The sequence below is a fragment of the Plectropomus leopardus genome, chromosome 23, assembly GCF_008729295.1.
Source record: "Plectropomus leopardus isolate mb chromosome 23, YSFRI_Pleo_2.0, whole genome shotgun sequence".
Classification (NCBI taxonomy): Eukaryota; Metazoa; Chordata; class Actinopteri; order Perciformes; family Serranidae; genus Plectropomus; species Plectropomus leopardus.
Genome location: NC_056485.1, coordinates 6363540 through 6385923, shown reverse-complemented (window position 1 = coordinate 6385923; position 22384 = coordinate 6363540). Strand labels below are relative to the sequence as shown.

At 40.4% G+C, this 22384-nt stretch overlaps 1 protein-coding gene across 1 annotated transcript in view; it reads right to left on the bottom strand.

Annotated features, from left to right (window-relative positions):
• The window catches only part of nlgn2a (neuroligin 2a), a 222632-nt gene that overhangs the window by 48753 nt on the left and 151495 nt on the right, over positions 1-22384 (bottom strand). Inside the window, exon 4 of the mRNA XM_042512113.1 lies at positions 20574-20723. Coding sequence (XP_042368047.1) covers positions 20574-20723 — 150 coding nt within the window. The remainder of the gene's footprint in view (positions 1-20573; positions 20724-22384) is intronic.

Genomic DNA, 22384 nt, shown 5'->3' with positions numbered 1-22384 from the left:
TTTTAATTTTTTTTAAAGAAGTCTTTTTAAAGTGTGCACTGTGCAGCTGTATTATTTAGGAAAACAAAAGTACTGGAGAATATATTATTAGAAACCACTAAAAAGACTAAAAAAGGTTGAAAGTTGACCTTGAAACTTAGATTGTGTTGTTACACAAAATGCAAAAAGGCATAAATTACTGGACACAGACTACACTGGATAGGATATTTATGTAAATCTAAGAGGCTGCAGAATGTGATTTACTCGACAGACCTCCATCAAGAGAAAATGAGTAAATGCAAGTAAGGCTTGGCATTGTCAATGGACAAAATCTCAAAACAGCTTTTCTCACTTTCCATGCCAATAAGTTGCTGGCTTAGCTTGGAGTGTTTCCACGATTTGTGATCACACAAACTCTTGAGCTGTAATTGTTTTCGACTCCTAGATCTAAAAATGAGTGGTCATATGATGGTTCGAGACCATTTCTGTGTTAAAAATGATTTTACACAGTTTAAAAAAACAAAATCTCAGAGCCTATCAGTCTTATGATGGTGAACCTCAGGGGGCAACAGCCAGTATTGTGAAGGTTCTTATGTAGCCAGGAGATATAGGCCCTCCTCTTCCGTGCGTCAGTCATTTCAGCAGAAACAGAAAAACGAATTCACATGAAGTTCATTAGAAGCTAAATTGTCATGAGACAATAGTCAGTGGGTTCTAAGATTGCATTTAGGCCAATGTGTGCCACCTCTCTGCATGGATGCTGCTCAAATGTGATTGGTCAGTACTACTCAGACTTCAAACAGAGACTTAGACACTTCTCATACCAAAACATCCACACTCCAAAGTAGTCATATTCTATGCCCTTAAAGGGATAGCCCAAAACCAGCCACAAATATCAGCTATGTCACTGTATCAGCTGAGCTCTAGTAAGTAACATTTCTAATTGCTCCCAATTACCACTAAGCGCCGCAATACACTATTTGTCATAATACAATGGCATTAAACGTTCAAATTTGCTGACAGTACCCTCTTTTATCTTGAACTCCGCAGTCTCATCTATGCTGTACCAGCAGCTGCTTCAGGAGTTTTAACATTGTTATTCACCATAGAAATGAATTTTGTTTTAAATGACTATGCTGCTGCCATTCTTTAACTCAATAAAATATATTTGGTATCGCAAATCAACTTGCAGTAACTTGACTTAGCTTTTTTCTTGCCCTTCAACTGGGAGAATGAGGACTCATTATTATAAGGAAAGGGGAATTAAAGAACAGTGGGATTTGAATGTTGGATATTTCAACTTTAAGCCTGTATTTATGGGGGCTGATGACAATAACTTATTTTTTTATATTGTCTTATAACTAATGAGAAAAGTGGTGATTTAATTGTCTGTTTCCACAGACAAAGCATTTATCTGGAGAATGTGTTTTATTTATTTAACGCTGAAGAGAAAGATGAGGGGGAAATGGATAGTGGCTGTGGAGTTACTTAGCTACAGAACAACAAATAAAGCGAGGATGGAAGCAGAGAGAGGGAAAGGTGGTAAAAGATAGAAAGGTGTGAAGTCACACTGAGGGATAAAAAACAGGAGGCTGGAGATTGAGAGCCTGGCTGCAGGATTAAAATGTGAGGTTGCGCTGACTGAAGCTCCGAATTGAAGGAATTCCTGGTGGAGCTCTCTGCACTTTCTCTTGCAACAGAGGACAGGGAAGATAGAGCCTTTCCTTCTTTGCGCTTCCTCACATGAATACCAATTCTGCCAAGAGATCTGGCACAAAGCAATATCGTGTAAGTGTGTGAATAGAGAGTGGTACATAATCATACTCTTAGCTAGCCCCCCACCCCCAAAGCTGTATCCATCCTCGCTGGGAGATGTACAGCAAAGAGCTGAGGGGGGAACGATTGAGAACCCCCTGCTAGGAAATCGGTTTGGGAGTCAAGATGTTCTTGGAGCATGAATGTGAATGCACACACACACACTGGGCCCACACAGTATATGAATAATGTCGGAGGTGTAGGGGCTCCCTAGAGTATTTCACATCAGCTATATTCATGTCATGCATTATCCATGGTATAACGTATGCATAATGGAACAGTGTGTAGTGCGCAGCAAGTGTAAGGAAGCAAAATGTACAGCACATGACACCTAAATGGTTTGTGTCATGTTGGTTTTGAATGTGTTGTGTGTGTGTTTGCAGTCTTGTGTATGACCAGACTTGACATTAAAGGGATAGTTTGCTGATTTTCAACCACCTTTGTATCAAAACAATGTTAGTACTTTGTGTAAATTAACTGTGGTAGACTTTCCTCCATCTAGCCAGTGCCAAGGTAGCCTGACTTCCCCCTTGACAAAACTCCTCCAGATGACGCAAATTGATGCAAAACGTGTCATCCCGCTGAGTTTTGCTGGCTCTTGAGCTGTTTCTCAAATTACAGGCTGTACTTCTTTTTCTCAAACTGAAATCAGATAAAACAGTAAAACTAAGCAGTGCTGCTTGAATGTAAATCAAGATGATGTTACTGTACTGCCTATTCTGCTCCAAAAATATTTGCAGAAACATTACACATAAGAGTTTGCGTACTCTGGGCACAGGCGGAGCAGGAGAACATCAGGCACAGCGAAAGTGAAACTTAACTGTTCATTCTGCTGGTTCTAAAAGTTTGCATTCACTCACAAACAGCTGTACCTCTACATCGATCAGCTGTGAAAGGATGAACAGATCAATTATCCATCCAAGAGTAACAAACTGCTGCTGAGGAAAAAAAGAACTCATGGAGAGCTCTGCCTGTGCTGCATTCACGGGGTTTACAAAAACCCCTGAATTTAAAAAGGGGACATAGGGTAATACATAGGAATATTCAGCATTTCTATTGGTTAATTGGTCTGGTATGGCGCTATGAGTTTTGGTAACTGTAGGTTTTCAACCTCTTGAGCAAAACTGTCATTTTCTCCAGTCATTTAGCACTTTTTTCAAAAGTATTTGTGTCTTTCTACTACATAGGCATCCTAGTTTTATTAAAAGGCCATCTCTCCAGCAGTGAAATACTTCTTTAAGCTATTTTGAAGTTAAGGCAGGCCGTGCCTCCAATTAGCTGCCAAAAATAAATTTCTCCAACTCCAAAGGTAGCAGTATTTTGAGGATCTGCTGACATCTACAAACAAGCCAGGGAGCCAAAAAGGAGAAAGAAAATAAATAAATAAATAAACAAATTCCCTCATCTTATTCCCATATTGGGCTGCACTCAATTTACCACACTCATATCGAGGACGGGAGGTAAAAACACTGCCAAGTTGTCAGATCAGGTGCCAATTCCAATTTGCTTTTTCCACCACTCACATCTGCTCAAAGCCCACTTGGAGCCAGCTAATTTCTGCAAAGTCACCCAGACATCTCCTGTTTACATGTGTAAGGCAACACCCGCTGTTTGATCCTATTCTATTTTCTGAAAAATACAACAAATAGTCGCAGCACTTTGTTCATATACAAGGAGCTCTCCTTTTAGATCTGCGGCATGGGCAAGGAATATATTTCATTATCAAGTTCCCTCATCAGTAGAACTACATGGGTTTTTTTGCCCCTTCTGTATTATTTTACTTTATGGTTGATCAATTAATGAGCACCTTTTTTTCCTTTTAATTAAAAAACAAAAAAAGCAAGAGGGAAAACGTGCAAGATGGCGAGGGAGGTCACAACGAGTGAAGCAGGTAAAAGCTTTGAGGAGACTCGAAGACATGGTTTGTGAGCAACAACACCGATTAAGAGATTTTGGAGGCCAAATGCACTCTGCAAACATAATATACTCTCATCCGAAACGACTAATGATAGCAATTCTCCTACATTGTAATAAGAGACTTCTGAGACAGAGCCAACCAACCATTTGTAGCCAAAATCCAAAGACTAGACGTGTTTAAGAACTTGTTTCGAAAAACTCCTGTTAATGATTCAGTTCCAATACGGCGCTGTACTAAAGCTCAAAAAACACATGACATTATTAAGCACTGCAGAGCAAATCTCTTCCTACTTTGGGGTGCTTATCTTAGACCAAATATTTGACAAACTAGTCCTTTAATCAGTGAAATTCCTCCAGAGTGGAGAGCTTTTTTTGCTGGAGGGTGTGGGCGTCATTGGATCATACATCACACAGTGTTCTCGCGGGTTAGACCCCAGCGTGCCGGCGCGCTAATGCTTCAGAAAGCGATGTATATGGATGGTCACATAGCTGCAGGCAAGAATACATCACAGACAACTTTCCGACGCGTCTCAGTGGACAGCTGTGAATCACAAGATGAGCAGGGATATATACATGTACTCACTCAAATATGGCTTGAATTTTTTAACATACCCATGCAGCTCAGAGAATTCATAACTTTCACAGTATTACTTTCAAAGTATTGGTCCAGTTTAAGTCACAGACACACGTCTTTATCAGCCTATTGGCCCCCAGAGCCACTTTGTCTATCACGCTTCAAGTTGTTGTAGTACCTCCTCTTCTGTTGGACCACCAAGGGACCTTTTCTCAGAAAAAAAGCATGCCCTTTAAAAGGAAGCCATATTTTTTCAAGTCAAAGAAAGCAGTTTTTGTAAAACCTTTTACATATAAGACTGTGAAAATAAGTAATACTAAAGACAATTCAAACAGGATTAAAAAACTATTTGTCTCTCACCATTGACTACTGTATGTGTTTTCTGAAATAAAGTCCCATGATTCACATCAGATTTTATCAGCAATAGCTATCTAGCATAAGCTAAAAGGAACATAATATCTCATCAAGTTGGCTGAAAACTCTGTCTATATTATTGCAAGCAGACTCATTTAAAAACAAGAATTCTGTATGATGGGTCTTAAATATGCACTTCATGGGTGCATATATGATTTTCTGCTAGGCTACAGCTGAATGCCCCAGGCAAAAAAGTTGACATCCTAACGAGCTGATCTTTATTTATATAAATCGTCAACCTCCAAGGCTGAAAAATCAAGCCAGTGTATAAGTGCCAAAAACTGCAGTTGATCGCATAGCCACACGAGGCTGGCTTAGTCCTTACATGTTTAAAACATGCAACTTTACAGAAGAAATAAACATATTTATAGCCTGATTACAGCCACTCGAAAACATTCTTAGTCTCAGGTATTTATACACACATGAAAACATAGTTAAGAATATTATATTCCATTTCTGCCAGTATATCCCTCTAAATCCTACACTATAGACCTTTAACAGTCCCGCTGTGTCTAGCTAAAGTTTCTAAGCTATAATTACACAATCACTGTTTGGGGGAGAGTCTTAGCAGGCGGTCAGTTGGTTGTACCAGGCTTCTGTCTGGTGCTGTACTGTATTGGGTTTATGGATTTCATGTCAAGTTTTGTGCATAAACACACAGTCAGAAGCAAACCGACGACAAAGTGGCTTCATAACTGTGTTCATTACTAATTCAACAGTCAGCTGTTGTGGGTGGACTGTTGTATGTCCAAACATTGACAAAAGGCTAACAGAGGGCACTGGAGAGGTGTAGATGATGCAGAAATCAAACTGATCCCAGACTTTAGGCCATCTTTACAGCAAAGCACTAAAAGCAAACCACTGCTATACACACTCTTAGCTAATTGCTCTGAAAGATTTCAAGGGGTATTAGTGTAAGTGTATTTGTGTATTGTGGTATGTACATTTTAGCATATGTATTGTTATATGTGTACTGCAATATGTTTTTTGTGGTATATGTATTTTATTGTGTTTTCCATGTTTACAGTGTCTTATAATGTTTGAAAGTCATTATTTTCATAACACTGTAGGTCTGTGTATAAAATCCTAACTAGGGACAAGAGTAATACATTCTTTGTGCACTACATCAGTCTCATACTCTGTATTGGAATTATGTTGAATTGCATCCTCCCTATAAAATAAATAAATTCCAGTTCAAATAAATAAATTCAGTAAAGGGATATGCATGCATCTTCCCTCCTTGTCTCCCTTTGACTGATTGCTGTGAGTGTGGGCACGTTCAGGGTGATATTCAAGCGCATCACATCAACTTTATTAAAATGAAAGCTTGTGATAACTGTTTTTCATTCATGTTCTACAGATTGTGGTGATTGCACAAAGCTGCAAGGCTTTTTGCGAAAATTTCAAGCAGTCATTCATTTGCTGCACTTTGAAATGCTTTGCACCAGAAGTGCTCAAGAAATAGCCTCACACAGAGGAGGAAAAAAAAAGGCACGTTTTGACACAGAAGCTTGTGGCACCACTTTAGAGGTACCATCTGCCTCATTCAACAGATTACAGAACCTTCCGTATGAAAACATTAACTACTTTCGGCGCGTTTGTGTGTGCGCCCACGCACATCCGTCCATGAGGCAGCACTGTTAGTACAAATAAACTTTCATTATCATCAGCATGTCTTTGTTTCCACCCAGCCGAGTGTGAGCAGGCATGTTGGGGGTTACAGAGAGTTGAAGCGGCGAGCGGAATAAAGATACACACCCGGGCGCAACCTTCCCTTTAGGTTAGTGAAAGCGGCTCGCCTAGGTTCGCTGATTGGCAAAGGGTTGGTTCCCTGGGATAGGCTGGTTAATTAGTTAATTAGCTCCAGCAGCTTCCTAATGAGATGCCTACATCCTTGATCGGAGGAGGAGAGTTGGAGCAGCACAGGTGGATAATGCATTACCCCCAGCCCTCCATCAAAACATAAACTAACACGTATACATAAACTCTTTAATATGCTAAACTGGGGTATGCACATTCACCAACACATTAAGCACCTCAGAGAAGCATGCGCAGTTTTTAAATAATAGGCCAGGTGTTGTAATAGGTCAAAAGTGAGAGTGTGTGGGTGTTCAAGACAGTAATTTACTAAAATTAACATGGAATTTTTAAGTCTTGAATTCACAGCTTGGCTTGAAGTAAATTAACATGAACTTATTTGCATACATGCATAATTAAGAGTGTGTGAAGACAGAAAGAAATATTGTGTTTCGGACACTCTTTCACTGTGTGTTGGGGGCAAATGACAATAGCTTGGGCTTCGTGTGGAGGAAACCAGGTGGACAAAAAGAAGGGGGGGGCATTGCTCAGAAAGTGTCCAAGCCGAGAGGTGTCCTGGCTGGGCAAGGGGGGAGGCAGGAACTGTGTCTCTCAGTGCATGGATGTGGGGCCGAGGACCAAAGAGGAGGTGGAGCGGCAGAGGAGAGCAGGTGTAGCCTGGCTCTCACACTGCTCACAGCATCTGTTACTGGGCCAGTGAGTTACTACGGCCAGCCTGTATTTGGCATGTGTGTGTTTGTGCATGTGTGCTGTCGAGAGTGAACCGCACGGATGAGTGAACCTCTCTTACTACCCTCCCCGCTCTTCCGTCGTCCAACTCCCTCTCCCTCGGCCCTCTGCTGTCTCATTTTATTATGTGTGTGTACATGCATGTGTGTGTGTGTGCTCATGTCAGGTGTCCTATCGCCTCTGACATCATCGTACCTTACCTCCTGCCAATCACAGGTGCCCTGGCCGACCGCGTGGTCGACACCAGGCAGCCCCGTCCTTGACCTTACTCTCCCCATCATGCAAATGTCTTTTATTACCATTCATATTGCCTGTGTGTGTTTTTCTCTGTGTGTGAAAGGTGCAAAAAGAGGTGAACATCTGACATGGGTAATGAAGTGCACACACACTCTCCTGGCCCCAGGTGCTGTGTTAGCCAGGCTTGATGGGTTAATGCATTGGTGGTGGCAGGGTGAATATCCATGTGAGAGTAGGGTAGATGAGTTTTGGTGCCCCACTGCGCCGCTCCTCCAAGGGAGAAGGACCAGGGATTCAACAGCTGGAGCTCCAGGAGGATCCAGTGTTTCTGGAACCAAAGGGATGTGGCAACAGTGCAGCCTGGCATGGAGAGGCACAGGCTGGAGTAATGGACTGGAGAAGTAGCAGGCAGTGAGGGGAACAATGAGGAAATGATGTGAAAATAAGCAGCGATGTTTTGTTTTACATTATGTGGAAGCACAGTGTAAAAAATGCCCATGCATGAACCTTTTACACGACAGATAATGTCCCGGCTGCTGTCCAGGGTGCTGAATCGGGGGCTGTCTTGAGCATCCCTGACTCCTGACTCAGGAGTCCTACTTATTGCTTTAACTAATCAGCCAACATATTTGACTCAACTGCCAAGCTCATCATCCTAACTAGTTTGTTATACCTCATTAATATACAAGTTATTTTCTTAGATAGATGTTTTTGTGTGTGGCCACTTCAGTTTTTGTTTACTTGCCAATGCTGGCAATCACTTTTTTAGTTTAATATTGATCTGAAAAGGAAGAAAGATAAAATTTCAATAATAAGTCAACATGTTGTCTTGTTCAATTTACATGTCTTCCAAAAAGAGAAATGATGATTTTCCTGTCATATATAATTTTTCAATTTTGGATGTTTTAAAATGTTTTGATTGGTGTAAATGTGATTAAATGTGACCAAAATCAATTCATGTGGTCAAATAATGAGTTAAATGTATGTAAAAGTAAAGCAGGCTTCAGACTGATCTGAATACTCTGTTTCCAATGTTCATTTGTTTGTTTCTACTTTCCAGATAAACTGATATGACAGATTTTTCATATGGTCATCTGCTACAGGTAAGCTACCAGTGATAACATTACTCAGCCTACACTGCTGCCCAATTTCAGATCATATTCCTGCAGGAACATATCTGTTGTAAATACTCTGGTTAAGAAGCTGTTATTGGTCATTTTTCAGGGTAGAAAGGGAAGGGAAGATTTAATCTTGCTTGCTGTTGTTAATTTTTCCCCAAGGTAGTTGCCCTTTGGGCTAAATTAATTGAGTTGTCAGTTTTTTACCTTTGCCAAATAATAATTTCAAAAAGAAAATGTACGTCAGTCTTATTTGATTTGATAGTAGAAACCCAAAATATAAGTATGAACCTGAAAATGAGCATAATATGTCCTTTAACCTTAGGAGATAATTGTAGGGCTAAAATCACTGGTTGTCAGCTTTCACCTCATCAATGTGTTTATTTCTTTCTAGTTTTACCACTCAGACCAGCTCTTGACAGTTAAGTGAATATAGCCACAGGGTTTTGTTATCACCACAATTATATGAAAATGATATTTAACAACCACACGAGTAGAATCCACTGCAGCCGAGGCAAAGAAAATGACAGATGCCTAAGTAGACTAGTAAGCAATGAAGCCACACAATGAGGTAATTTTTGAGGGAAAGACATGGAAACCTCTCAATTTACTCAACTGGCAAATACCTTGCTTGCCGCTCCTTCCTCCCTGACGCATCATCAACAGGTGACAGCATCAACTTTACACCTGCTCGCTCAAGATTATTAAGAGTTGTTTGGGGAAATGCAGGAAATTGCACTAGAACGCTGATGTTAAAGAATAACCAGGAAGGTCGAGGCAAAGTGGGCACAGCAAAACTTTAAATTGAAATACTTCCACATAAAAAAACTCCATATATGATCGATGACATCTAATTGTGGAAAAGTTTCTAAGGGGAATTTCTGAGCTGCGTGTGTTCCCATTAATAATGCACACGCTTTCTATCTGACTGAACATCCAGAGTAGCAAACACACACAGAGAGCCCACAGTGCAGTGAAATATTAAATACACAGCACTGTTGCATCCTGATGCCATATGTTGTTCATTATGTATGTGTGTTAGCTGCATGCAAAGAGGGCTCAAAGGCTGTGTTAGCTTTAGTCTGCAGACAGCAAACATCACACGGCGTCACAGATGCTGACTGCTTTTCTTTACTGAAAATTGTGTGTATATTCACTAACAGCCCGTCTTTCCGAGCGTCAGTCTGAATGTAAAGATGCATGGGATGCTATTTTGGCTCCCCAAACAACTCTGCCATCCCCCAAGGGAGAAGTGAGTCTCCCATTTAGCCCCGTAGCACTGCGCGATGATTCAAACGGCTGTCATCCCTCCGTAATGATGATCCATCCCTGGCTATTACCAGCCCATGGTTCCTCACTTACAAAGCTGATTGTTTGACATGTGAAACATACATCAGCATAATCTGCCCCATAACTCAGTTTTTAAAGAGTGCCCGCAGCAAATCACGGAGGGGGGTGAAGTGAAGATTAAACGAAAGAGGAGCAACAAACACGGGAGACAGAGGAGATGAAGCAACAAAGAGAGAGAAAGTCAGAGTTGTCTTAGAAAGAGAAGACAGATAGCTAAACAAAGAAAAAAGAGAAAACAAGAGAGATCTTTTGGATCTCCAATAAACCAGACTGAAACACATACCCCTTAATTGATTCAGTTGTTAAATCAGCAAAGTCAACTTTAATACACTGGATATAGAATTGCTTGCTTTCTATTCCAAATACCACAAAAAGATGCTTTTTACTGTCTCAATAGGACATGATGTACTATTCCAAGATATTCGTTAGAGAGCGCTGAATGGGGCTGTCAATCAAAACAGTTATTTTTCTTGACTTTTTCCCACCATATCCTGATGCATCACCATATGGCTTTTGTGAGAGTTCAGTGGGATCACAGCCAGAATCTAAAAATATATATTTTCCTCTCATTTGGTAAAATAAAATGTACTTTTCAATCTGGGTCTCATTTTCAGAATCACGGCCATGCTAGAGGCATTCGCAACTTAGAATTTAGTATAGTATTGAGAATTTAGTAGTCTGATTTGTCAAGTCTTGCATATCTTTGACTGATAACTGAATGACATTTTTTTTTGCTTATCAATCCAATAATAAAAATACTACTACTACTACTACTACTACTACTAATAATAATATAATCATTATTATAATAATGAATATTTTTAATATTTTTTTAGAAACTGAAGAAAATGAGTTTTATGGACAATATAACATAATGAGCTAGAGAGAGAGAGAGACAGAGACAGAAAGAGAGATGCAAGTAGCAAGCTGTAAACAGAAGTTTCTATGCATCTCCCCCCGATACTGCCGGAGAAACATTTTTAAAAAAAATAGCACTCTAAAAGCACAACATTCTCATTTGAGTGCTCTGATAAATACATTTATCAAAGTAGCTTATAACCATCATGATTTATTATTGGGAGAAACCGAGCACATTTTTGTGTAAAAATCAAATATTCAGCACCCATATAGCTCAAATGGAATGATCCTTTTCTCATAACCACATTGTCCTGCAACAATTCAACTGTGAGAATGGCAGTTAAATGGCAGCTGAATCCTTAGATTGAATGATTGAATAGTCGACTATTCAGGGTCACCCCTAAGGCAAAAGCTGTAGGGATGGGCTCTTAAAGCTTTCTGGACAGTTTGGTTGGCTGGAAAGTTGCCCTTAAAGTAGATCCCTCTGCAGTTACCTACAATAGTTAATCCTGTGGACTCTGGGACAAGCATTTGAATTGATTTATGCAATATTGAAGTTTCTTTGAAAAGCCCTGGGAGGCTCACACTGCTTACTCCAATACAGTTGTTCCAAAATCTGTGCAACAGAGACCCAGGCTGAAAAACACAATATGACTCTACTATTGCATTTTTAGAGAACTAGGGTGAAAACTAACCAGTGCAATATATGAGCTGAACTACCTATAAAATAAACACTTCAGAAAGTAGTTCAGAGGATGTAGTACATTGTTGGAATGTAAGACTGTTTTGAAGGCTACAACACATTTTTAAAGGTGCACTCTGCGGGATTTTTCTAGAATAATGCATAGACTCATACAGAAATAATACCTGTCAAATGCAGTTATGAATTACTTAAAGTGTTTGCTGCACTTTCTGCAGAGACTATATGTTGCTATTAACTTCTAATTTTCTGTGTTAAGATGTTTACGGGCCTGCACCCCCACATTGCTCAGGTGAGGTCAGGGCTGCTGCTCAGCTGCTGCACACTTAGTGAGTTTTTCTTTTTTTTTTCATGTGACGCACACAGTCAGCAGCGAAATTGATCTTTTAATAATCATATTGAAATTATACCACCTTTCACTACAATTTCAAGATCTATATTTGACACAGACGTGAAGAAATACAGATATACCTGTTTTACTCATCCTTTTCTGTCTGTTTCAAAATAAAAGCCCACTGACAAGTTTCTGTCGACAGAATCCCTTCGGCTGTTAAAGCAAGGTTTTTTTATTGTGGGATAATTCCAGGACTGTGTTTCTGACAACACAATAGCTTTTAATTCTGAAAATACTGTAGTTATAGAGTGTGAACAACACGAGCCCGTGAGCTGCAGCAGCACAGCGAGGTAGCTGTCACACGCTGCTCATGCATGCCGTGAGGCCTGAGATAAGCAGAGACACAGAAAACCAGAAAGACCTGCAAATAAAACAAGACCAAACGCCAAAGGAGAGTGAATCTGGGGTTGGCTTTTACTTTAAGTTTCACTGGTGCGTGTTTTACCAACAGTAATCAACAATCCTGCATAGTATACCTTTAATCAGTATACTTTGTGGTGCATCATATGTAGATTATTCATATTAGAGGGGGCATTCTTTTTGAAAATTACAACAAAAAACCAAAATGACAAGCATCTACTCTTGTAGTAAATATATTACATTTCTATTCATCCATTACTAGTGGGATTTCCTGGTAGGAATGAGGTCAACACTGACACACAGATAGCAGTGTTGCAGTATACATAACTGTATTCAACAAGTCCCCAACGGTGTGAATCTATAAGAGGAGAGAGAGGACACAAGTGGGAGGGAAAATAGATGAGAAAATAATAGAGAAAAGCAAGAAAGTATATGGCATGTCAGGTGAGAGAGTATCAAGGCCACGGACAAACAGAGGAGAAACAATGTCTGGGGAGTGATGACAGAGAAGCTGCGAGAGCTGTCTGAATACATGTCTGTGGCTGCGTTAATGTGTGTGCCGGTGCAGGAGGGCGTCCGCACCTGCCCATGGGAAATGTGTGTCATACTGTGTGTGTGTGTGTGTGTGTGTGTGTGCGTGTGTGTGTGTGTGAGAGAGAGAGATGCAGCTGAGGTGCTAATCCCCCTCAGAATATAGTGGAGCAGCCTGTCCTCTTTCTCAAAGTCACAATCTATACCACACACACTTTCACGCACACACTTAAGACACCACAGTCCCCCTTTCTCTCCCTCGCACATAGAGTCAAGAGGACTTTGCTCATCAATTCTGCCTGAGGTTGCTATGGAGACTGAGGATAGTGTGTGTGCAAGTGTTGGGGAGAGGTGTTCACCCCGTGTGTGTCTTAATATCTTCTCTGGTCCTGTCAGGTCACGTTTCACACCGCTGTCTGACTGTGGGACCGCACACACACTACACTACACACACACAAACACACACACACAAGCAGGACCCCCTGCTGAAGCATTGAAGAGGCATTTTTCACCCCACACTCCCTGAATACAAAATCACAACTATGACACAATTTGAGTATGCGTGTTTGTGTGTTCAGTTTAAGCACCGATAATGCAGGAGCTGCAGCGTGCATGTGCGCAGACAGCAGTACAGAGCGTATATAATTGTGCTCTAGATGAATGTCTGCTCTATTGCACACTCAAAAGCGGCTCTGCAGGTTTTATTTTTAGCATCACAGGCAAATGCACCCCCCCCCCCCCATCTTCTCTCCTCCCCCTTCTCCTGCTCTCTGCCCTCTCTCTCATCTCTCTCCCACTGTCACTTCTCTCATCTCTCAAAATCTCTCACCCTACTCTGTGTCGGTGTATCTTGGCCACGGCGTGCGCGCATAAAGCCACATACAGTATGTCGATGCAAGTGTTCCAAAAAAATGCTCTGAGCTTTTGTACTGCTCTGTTCCACCTCTCTGCTCTCATCATCATTGTTAATGTCTGAATGAATGCATAGTCTCACTTTCATCTCCCTCTCGCATTGGCGGCGGGGGGATATAAAAAGCTCGCTGGGGTGGAGGTGACGTATGTACTGTAAGCATGTCTGTCGCTAAGGCAGCCAAGGCAAGGTCAAGTGCTCAGTGGCCCAGTGAAGCTTTTCATTACATATTGAACTCCCTGCAGAGACGTCGCTAGAGACTGCCTGCTGCTTTTCTTCCTACCCCCCCCCCGGCCTACTGCCACTCGAGTCATGTCTGCTGCCGGAGAAACTCGTCCGCCCGGGTGCCAGACAGGTAAATTTCCATATTAACATACGGATAGAGTGAGGCGTGTTCCGCTGTGTGAAGGATTCCACGGCGGTTAGCGTTTGCTGGCAGGCCCGCAGAGGCGGCTGTTAAATAAGGGTGTCAGTGGAGACGAAGAGAGAAAAGATCACGTCTCTCAATCAGCCAGATGAGAAAAAAAAAAGAAAGATTCAGAAGGTTGATTGCTCTGCCGCAACCTCTATTACTACCATTTCCGTTTTTCTGGGCTTGATTTCTTTTTGTTTTCCCTCAAACGCTGTCATATAAGGACAATGCATGGACGCATATACTAATATACAGCTACACTCTCATAGAGCAGGAGGTTAGCAGAGTTCAAAGCAGAATCCATATTAAACGCACTTTATCTACAGAGTATAAATACAACCTGTAAGGAGCTTTGAGTCCTAAGTAGTTTTACATTGCTTAAAGGAATAATTCAGATTTTTTTTCAATCTGTTGGAGAATATTGTTGCACAGTTTGGTGAGACATGGTCGAAAGCTTTTATTCTGGGGATCTTTAGTTAAAGCTAGAGTCTGGGTTGATTTTAGATTTTATACAGAAATGAGAAACATTGATAAATTTGTCAGAAAGTGGTGCTATAATGATGCATTATGTCGCAGAACATGGGAACCTCTGGTTTACAGCTGCCTTGATTGATTTGTTTTTTTGTGTTATTGTGTTTCTTTGATTTTTTAAAGGGTTAGTTTGGATTCACCAACGTCACAAAATAACACAAACAAGCCAACTGATTTAGTCAGCAGTACACCAGCAACTCCCCTTTTTTGAGAGGTAAAATTACAGCTTTTGTGAATGGAGTCTGGAGTCTTTTTTTTTGGTGGCTTAAATTACTTTTGTTACTGGACCCCATCCACAGCAGTGCACTGCCTAGCTTTTGTAGCGGTACTCTTGCCTGCATCTCCAAACTAGAGGCACGCTGTCTGAAATTTACTGTACACAATTTACTGAGTTTGGATAAAGCACCTCATACAACCCTACTCCAAAATATCTGAACTATATTTCTTTGAGGCATTAAAACAAAGCCAAACAGAGGCACAGGATACAAAGTACCTCTGCTGTTTGCTGAGCTTTGGGCTCTTTCCCCATCACATTCATTTCATTTTGCCACCTCAGTTATCAAAGTGAGAAGGCGCTCCAACTGGAATTCCAGCACCACTTACCCAGTCCTCAAGTGGTGGTCTTAACCTCTACTCAATCAAACCGCTGTGTAGAGCAATTTTCCTGTGGTTCACTGGTTAGACCAACAACCCCTAAAGCAAACAGGCCAGAGTTCAAACCCCACTTCAACCAACATGCTACGCAAACATACTCCTATCACTGCCCTTTGTAGATACACTCATAGTGCATTACGAGCCAGCTAATTCAGGACTCAATCTCATATTTCTTTCTGCAATATAGTTTCCCTCTCGAGTTTAAAAAGTATTTTAAGAAATATATAGCCTCCTTTATTGTGGAAAAACAAAGTTTGTGATTACAGTTCTGAAATATGTTTCTAAGTTGCAACAACCAAATTTCAAGTAGCAGAGAATTTAAACTTTATTTTGCAATCTGCTGTTTTCCAGATACAGGATGGCTAAGACTTGTTTTAAAAGCTTTAAGTTTTAATTAGCAGCAGAGCATTCAAATTAACTTCAGCTGTAATCATTTATATGATCAGGGTTATTAAATACCCCGCTAAATTAAAAATACAGCCATGCAAAACCCTCACAGTAATTTGTGGAGGGCTTAGTAAACCTTTTGCTGCAAAAGACCAGAACAATAACTCACAAAACAGCTCTAACATCCGCTCCGTACAGGAGGGGCCTGACCCTCGAGAGATTGAAGATAATCTCATGCAAACATAACCACTTCTGTCTGCCAGACACGCAGTATTGAGTTTGCATTTCACATGACCACATCAAGCTCCTGTATCAATAATTCCTGCATTGCCCATCCAAATCAGCATGTCAGATTGCTGAAGCAAGAACACAAACAGTAGGAACCCTCGCAGTGTATCCACAGAGCAGACATTGGTATGCATGGATGCACGCAGCCACACGTGCCTGACACACACCACCTCCAAACACAAAATATGCCCATGTCTAAACCTCCTGCACTGGCTTCTCTGTGTGCCTCTCTCTGTCAAAGCAAAAATGTCATCCATCATATAGGATGCATGATGCGAAAGATTACTCACATTTCTCCCCAATCATGGTCAAATTGCACTGGATGGCTCTCATATTTGGGAGATAGCTGTGGCGTTCTCTTTGCATACAAATGACAAAGTCTCCCTCTCAATTTGCTTTCTCCTTGACTCAAAGATTGTGATGAGAGAGTCACAGATAGGGTGCTGAAAGAAGATAATGCAAGAGATGCCACCAGACTAGTGAAGAGACATGTAAAGATACTGGAAGGAAATTTATAGATTCACAAAAGGAGATAAATAGGACCGAGCTGTACCTCATGCACATCCACTGACATGGCCATGATCTGAGAGATTTTAAAACTTAACCATTATCTATTTTCTTACAGTCAAATTAAATTCAGTTTAAAAAAAACCCCCAAACACTTGAAGTAGCTGTTTCTGGCTCAGTTTATCGTCTCTGAAAATCAAACTTCTGTTAGTAATCACTCACTTGGACTCCCTCTGATCAGGATTATTTTCGTCCATCTAAAACTTAACAAACTAGGCTCAAGCTGGGATAAAAGGACTCCACTCCATTTACAGTTTAAGACTTTGTCTTACTATGAAGCTTGTTTTGATGCAATTAGCAACTGTTACAAACATGGGCGGATTATCAGACAATGGGCCCCATGGGCACAGACATGCAGAAGGCCCCACCACCTCACTGGCAGTTTGATTGCTTGTCGTTGTTTTGAGTGTCTTTGTAGTCAATTCGCATCTCTCTGTGTTTTATTTTCTGTTTTTTTTTTTTTTTTTGTCTGTGGTTGTTCTGCCCCTTTTTGTAGTTGATCTTCTATTTCTATTTAAATGTCTCCTCACAGTCATTTTGAGTCTCATTATGGTAATTTTGTGTTTCTTTGTAGTCATTTTGGATCTCTGTAGTCAGTTTGGATCTCTTTATTGTAATTTAGTGTCTATTATTTTGATTCTCTATGCAGACATTTTCAGTCTCTTTATCGTAATCTAGATCCATTTGCGGTCCTTCTGAAAGTCTTTATCATCATATTGTCTCTGTCTTTGTGTTTTTTTCCCCCCTTTTTGTAGTTTTTGATCTACTTTTTTCCCATTATAGCTTTTTGCAACTCTTTGTAGTTTTTTTGTGTCTCTTTTTTCGCATTAGAAGTCATTCTTTGTTTTTCTCTGATAATTTCCTCTTTGTAGTCTTTCGATATTCTCTGAGGTCATTTTGAGTCTGTGCATCATTGTTCTGCGTATGTTTGTATGTCAAGGTCACTTTATGTCTCTTTCTAGCCATTTTGAGTTTCTTTGTAGTCATGTTAATCTTGACTGAGTTTGCAATCGTTTTATGTCTTTAGGTGGTAATTTTGAGTCTCTTTGTAGACATTTTTAATCTATTTGCAACAGTTGTGTCTTTTTGTGGTAATTTCAATTCTCTTCTTGCTCGCCATGTGTTAATTTGACATTTTGCCTACGAAGAACAGGGGGACCCTGACACTTGGGTCTCTGGGCCTGTGCCCCGTAGGCCCATTCATTAATCCATCCATGGTGACAAACAGATTCAGTTATCAGCAGATGAGCTGCTTTGACTGCATCACAGGAAAATTCCAGTTTATTCTAACTTGGGTCTTGTTTTTGTCACGAATACACTACACTCACAGTAATTCCTTCATACGGGAACTCAGCATCATAGCTACAGGCAAAAACACAGGTGGTCTGACAGGCTGTAAACAAGCTACCAGTTTATCCACAACATTAAAACCACTTCGTTTAGAGGTATAAAAAACTAAAATACTTCTATCATTGCACAAGAAATCTGTTTTTTTTTCCTTTTCCAAATAAGTCTGGCTAACCTGGGACTTGTTTAAAAAGGGTTTTCATTTCAGAAATGTCGCTGCATGCCCAGATCTTTGCAATTAACATCGTGAGAACAATGTTATTGTACAGACAGGAACCATTATCCTTTAACTCCTTAGCACCGCTCCCTAAGAAAACTGCCTGGAAATTAAAACACTGAAAAATAAAAGCAAAGAAACACCCTCCTGTCACACACTGGTTTCCTGCCAGCTTCACAGATCTCTGATAATAGTCACATTTTAGATTGCATTTCGGATTTAAACACTTGAGGTAATTGCAGGCAAATGAAAATCTGTCATTGTTGTAAAAGCTGTGTAAGTGCTTTGAAAAACACCACAGAAACCTCCCTTAAAAAAAGAGAAGCAAAACAAATCAAACGCAAGGCAGCCGATTTTGAAACAGCTTCCAGCAGCCCACTCTCTCTTCGGCTAATGAAATATCTAATGCACTTAGTTTCCTTTAGTTAGCACCTGCCTCCTTAGAGGCATGTTCCTCCTCTCCGAGCTAAATTACTTGGTCTCAATGGAGCGAGACAGAGCGCGGTGAGTAACAAAGAGGAGAAGTCAAGTGTATTTTCAGGAAAAGGATGACGAGCTCGTGCTGGAGAGGCGAGGTGACAGATGATACTCTTTCTTCCCCCCCTCATACTTGGCTGTATGACTGCGTCCTGAGCAGACAGTAACGGTATACTTGCTGCACTTGGCCTGTAAAGCCACCGTAACGACTTCCTAAATCCCTCACTTTTCACTGCATTGTGTCTGGACGCAATAGCTCAAAAGTGCATCACAGCCACCTTCTACCAAAACACTCTGTAGAGGCATTTTCCTTTTTACAATCCTCGCTCTTTGTGGAGTGAATTATACAGCTGTGAAACAGACGTCTAGAGGTTGGAGGCGCCAGTCGAGGGCGTGCAGTTAAAATGAAGAATTGTGTGGTGCATTTCTGTGTCGGTAAAAATGCCAGATCTGTATCTGATTTGCATGCTTGCTACCATTCTCTGCATTCTCTCTCATAAAGGCCTTTCTATGAGAGTTCCTGGCAAAGTATAACTGTGCAGCCAAATAAATAATAGAGTGAGTAGCCACATGGTGAGAAGGTCAAAGGTGGTGCAAGATCATAAATCTATTTCAAGTGTTAAGTTGGGAATATTTGCCCATTGACCTGACTGCTAAAAGAGACAGAAAAAACAGAACTCCCAGTGCTTGTTATGAGCAGATACTGATATAATTTTGTGACCTTCATTTGATTACATTTTAATGATCATACAGTTACTTGACAAGGTATAAGAGGACTATGAGTAAATATTCACACCAAAAACTTGTAAAACTAATTATAAGAACAGCGCAAAGAAGTAGCATCTATAATTATTTATCTTATCTGTGAATGTTTCAGACAAAATTCAAATTATAATCCAGATAAAAAGATGTTAGGAGTTTATCCACAAACACAAAAAGCCAGTCAGTTCTTCTTAAAATGCAGTGGCAATACGTGTCATACAAATTAAAAGCTCCTTTTAAACTCAATTGTTATTTTCTCTGTGTAAAAATATTGCTGACACACAAGGGGTGGTTGAATTGGTTTCGGGGCCTTTTCAGAAAACCTTGGCATTCAAAGAAAGCAAAACAATTACATAATCAGAGAGTTTGGACTGGAATAATCAAAGGAAATCTATAAGCAAGTGAGCGCTTATGATCGACGCCTGCACTGCTTGTCATTAGATTGATGAATTCTATTGATGTCATCCATCACTGACTTAATCAAGAAGAGTCTGCTGGGAGAAATCGACCTGCACAGATGACTGTTTTGTGCTCGGTGGGACGGCAGAGAGCGAAAAAGGAAAATGAGGAGATTGAAGATATTATGACGCCTCATATCTTCAGATTAACCCTTAAGCACATAAATCGACATCAGATTTTTAGCAGTGCATTCAGATGCCTTTGAAAAGTAATTTAACCTCAGATAGAAACCTCAGAGTAAATTGGATGGATTTCTTTTGAAAACATGGAAAAATTGAATTGAATTGAATTGAATTTGACCTTCTGGGTATAAAATGCTATCACTTCATCATTATATCCTATTAGACATACAGTATTTGTGAAATTCTGAGTCAGAGTGGACGTTTGTGCCAGATTTAAAGAAATTCCTTTAGGACTTTCTTGAGATATTGCATTCACAAGAATGGGATGAATGGACATATAGATGGATTGACGGGTGAATGGACAAAAATACATATTTTACATATTTTCTTTCTCAAGGTTCCTCTTTTGTTTTTGTTTTTATTAATTCTTTTATCACTTTTTTTTGCTTATTTTCAGGTAATTTTCTTGTAACTTTAAACTAATTTCTTGCTGATTTTTGGATTATTTTATCATTACTTTCTTCACATGTTTTTTTTGAAAGAAATCAAGCCAGTTTGCTCAGAATTTAAAGGGTTCCCAAGAATGTCTTGGCAACATGTGCAAATTGTGTGTGTCTGGGCAGTTTGTTCACACTTCGTCACTTACCAAGCACACCCAGTCGGTAGTTCATGGTCACCACAATCACGTTGCCGTAGGCGGCCAGGACGCTGGCGTCGAACATGTTTCCGGTGCCCTCCATGTAGGAGCCTCCGTGAATAAACAGCATCACCGGCTTCTTCCTGCGGTCACGAATATCTACACACACAAAGAAGAGAAAGCAGAAAAAAAAGTCAATAATTGTATTTACGCCTCTCATATTCTCTTTGATCACATATTGTGTTCAGACCATAATATACTGAGCAAACAGCAAATTGCTTGATTGCTGGTTGAAAATACAGTCCTATATCAGAGCCTGAGAAGTGCACTGTTGCCTGCAGCTGGATATCAGCTCTTAAAAATGAGCTTGAGGTAATTTAGATTTCAGGCAGTGATTTCAGCAACAGGCAATAACAAGACACACCACTACAGGAATCTAATCAAACGTTTCCTGGTGATTAAAGCAATAATGCTCGAAGAAAATCACTGGGTTGTGTACGATATTAGAGCTAACCTGTATATCAGTGCCTCTGACAGTCTTTATTCCTCACCGGGGCCCACAGTGACCAACACTGATGCAATCCTGAGCACAGTGCACAAGGAACTGCATGTGAAACTGATTCCACCCGGGTGGGGTTATTTACCAAATTGAAGCGCAAAAACGAGGGCAGACACGGGTAATTAGTTAAAACAGAATGTACAAGGACAAAACACAAACTGCTCTTTTGCTGTGGGAGCCCAAAGTGTTGGTGTCAAAGCTTCACCCCAAAGAGCTCTCTGCTACGAAGAAAAGATGTTTCAACACAGTGTAAAAAGGCACTCTGGGACGATGGAGCAAACACACTGAAAGCTATTCGGTGCTGTAAGTGCAATTTACAGGTAAAAGTATGACAGGGGGAGCTGTATTACAGCCAAGGCTGCAAGGAGAAAAGCCTGTGTCTGAAGAACATTCTGTGTGCAACCAACAGATAATAATAAAAGGCCACTAGCTCAATATATATCATTTCTGCTATAAATTTCCATAATTTCCTCATTTTATTTTGCACATTGGAACTTGGAACTCCCATAAATGCAAATCGCAACTCGCCCTGAGCTGCGGAGACAGCTATATCAACCTATTTCTAGGTCAATTACCCTGTGGGGAATCTCTAAAAAAACACACAGTTTTCTTGGATGCCATCAATTTTTCACTCACAAAAACTGTTAGTGGATCCTTCCTTGAGGTCAAAAATGGACAGATAAGTTGATTGTTGATTCTTGCAAAATACAGACTCTCTCTGGCAGGTGTCTTAATCTAAAGAGTTAATCTTTGACTGCAAAGCTTTCTTCAAATAAGTGCTAGTGGTTTTACTAAAAGGGACAGTTCACCCCCGAATCAAGAATACATATTTTCCCATTTACCTGTATTGCTATTTTTCAGTCTAAATTGTTTTGATGTAGTTCCATGTATGGGAGAAATTTGCCATGGAGATGTCTGCCTTCTCTCCAATATAATGGAACTAGATGGCGCTTGCCTTGTGGTGTTCAGAGTGCCAAAAAATATATTTGAAAAACTCAACAGCAATGTCTCTTTTCAGAAATCATGACTCGGTTATTCAAGATAATCCACACATCTTGTTGTGAGCAGTTTTATGCAGGAACTACTTTCTTTCTACTAAACTACACCCACCAACCATATCACAGCTCAGAAGGAAAAGTGCATCAACTGCGAGCACACCTAGCACCACTGAGCAAGCTAATGTTACAGTTCGGTCAAGGATGTTGCCACTAAGGTTTGAATCTTGTGCTGTCACAAGCATGAGCCTTTCGTTGATGAGTAG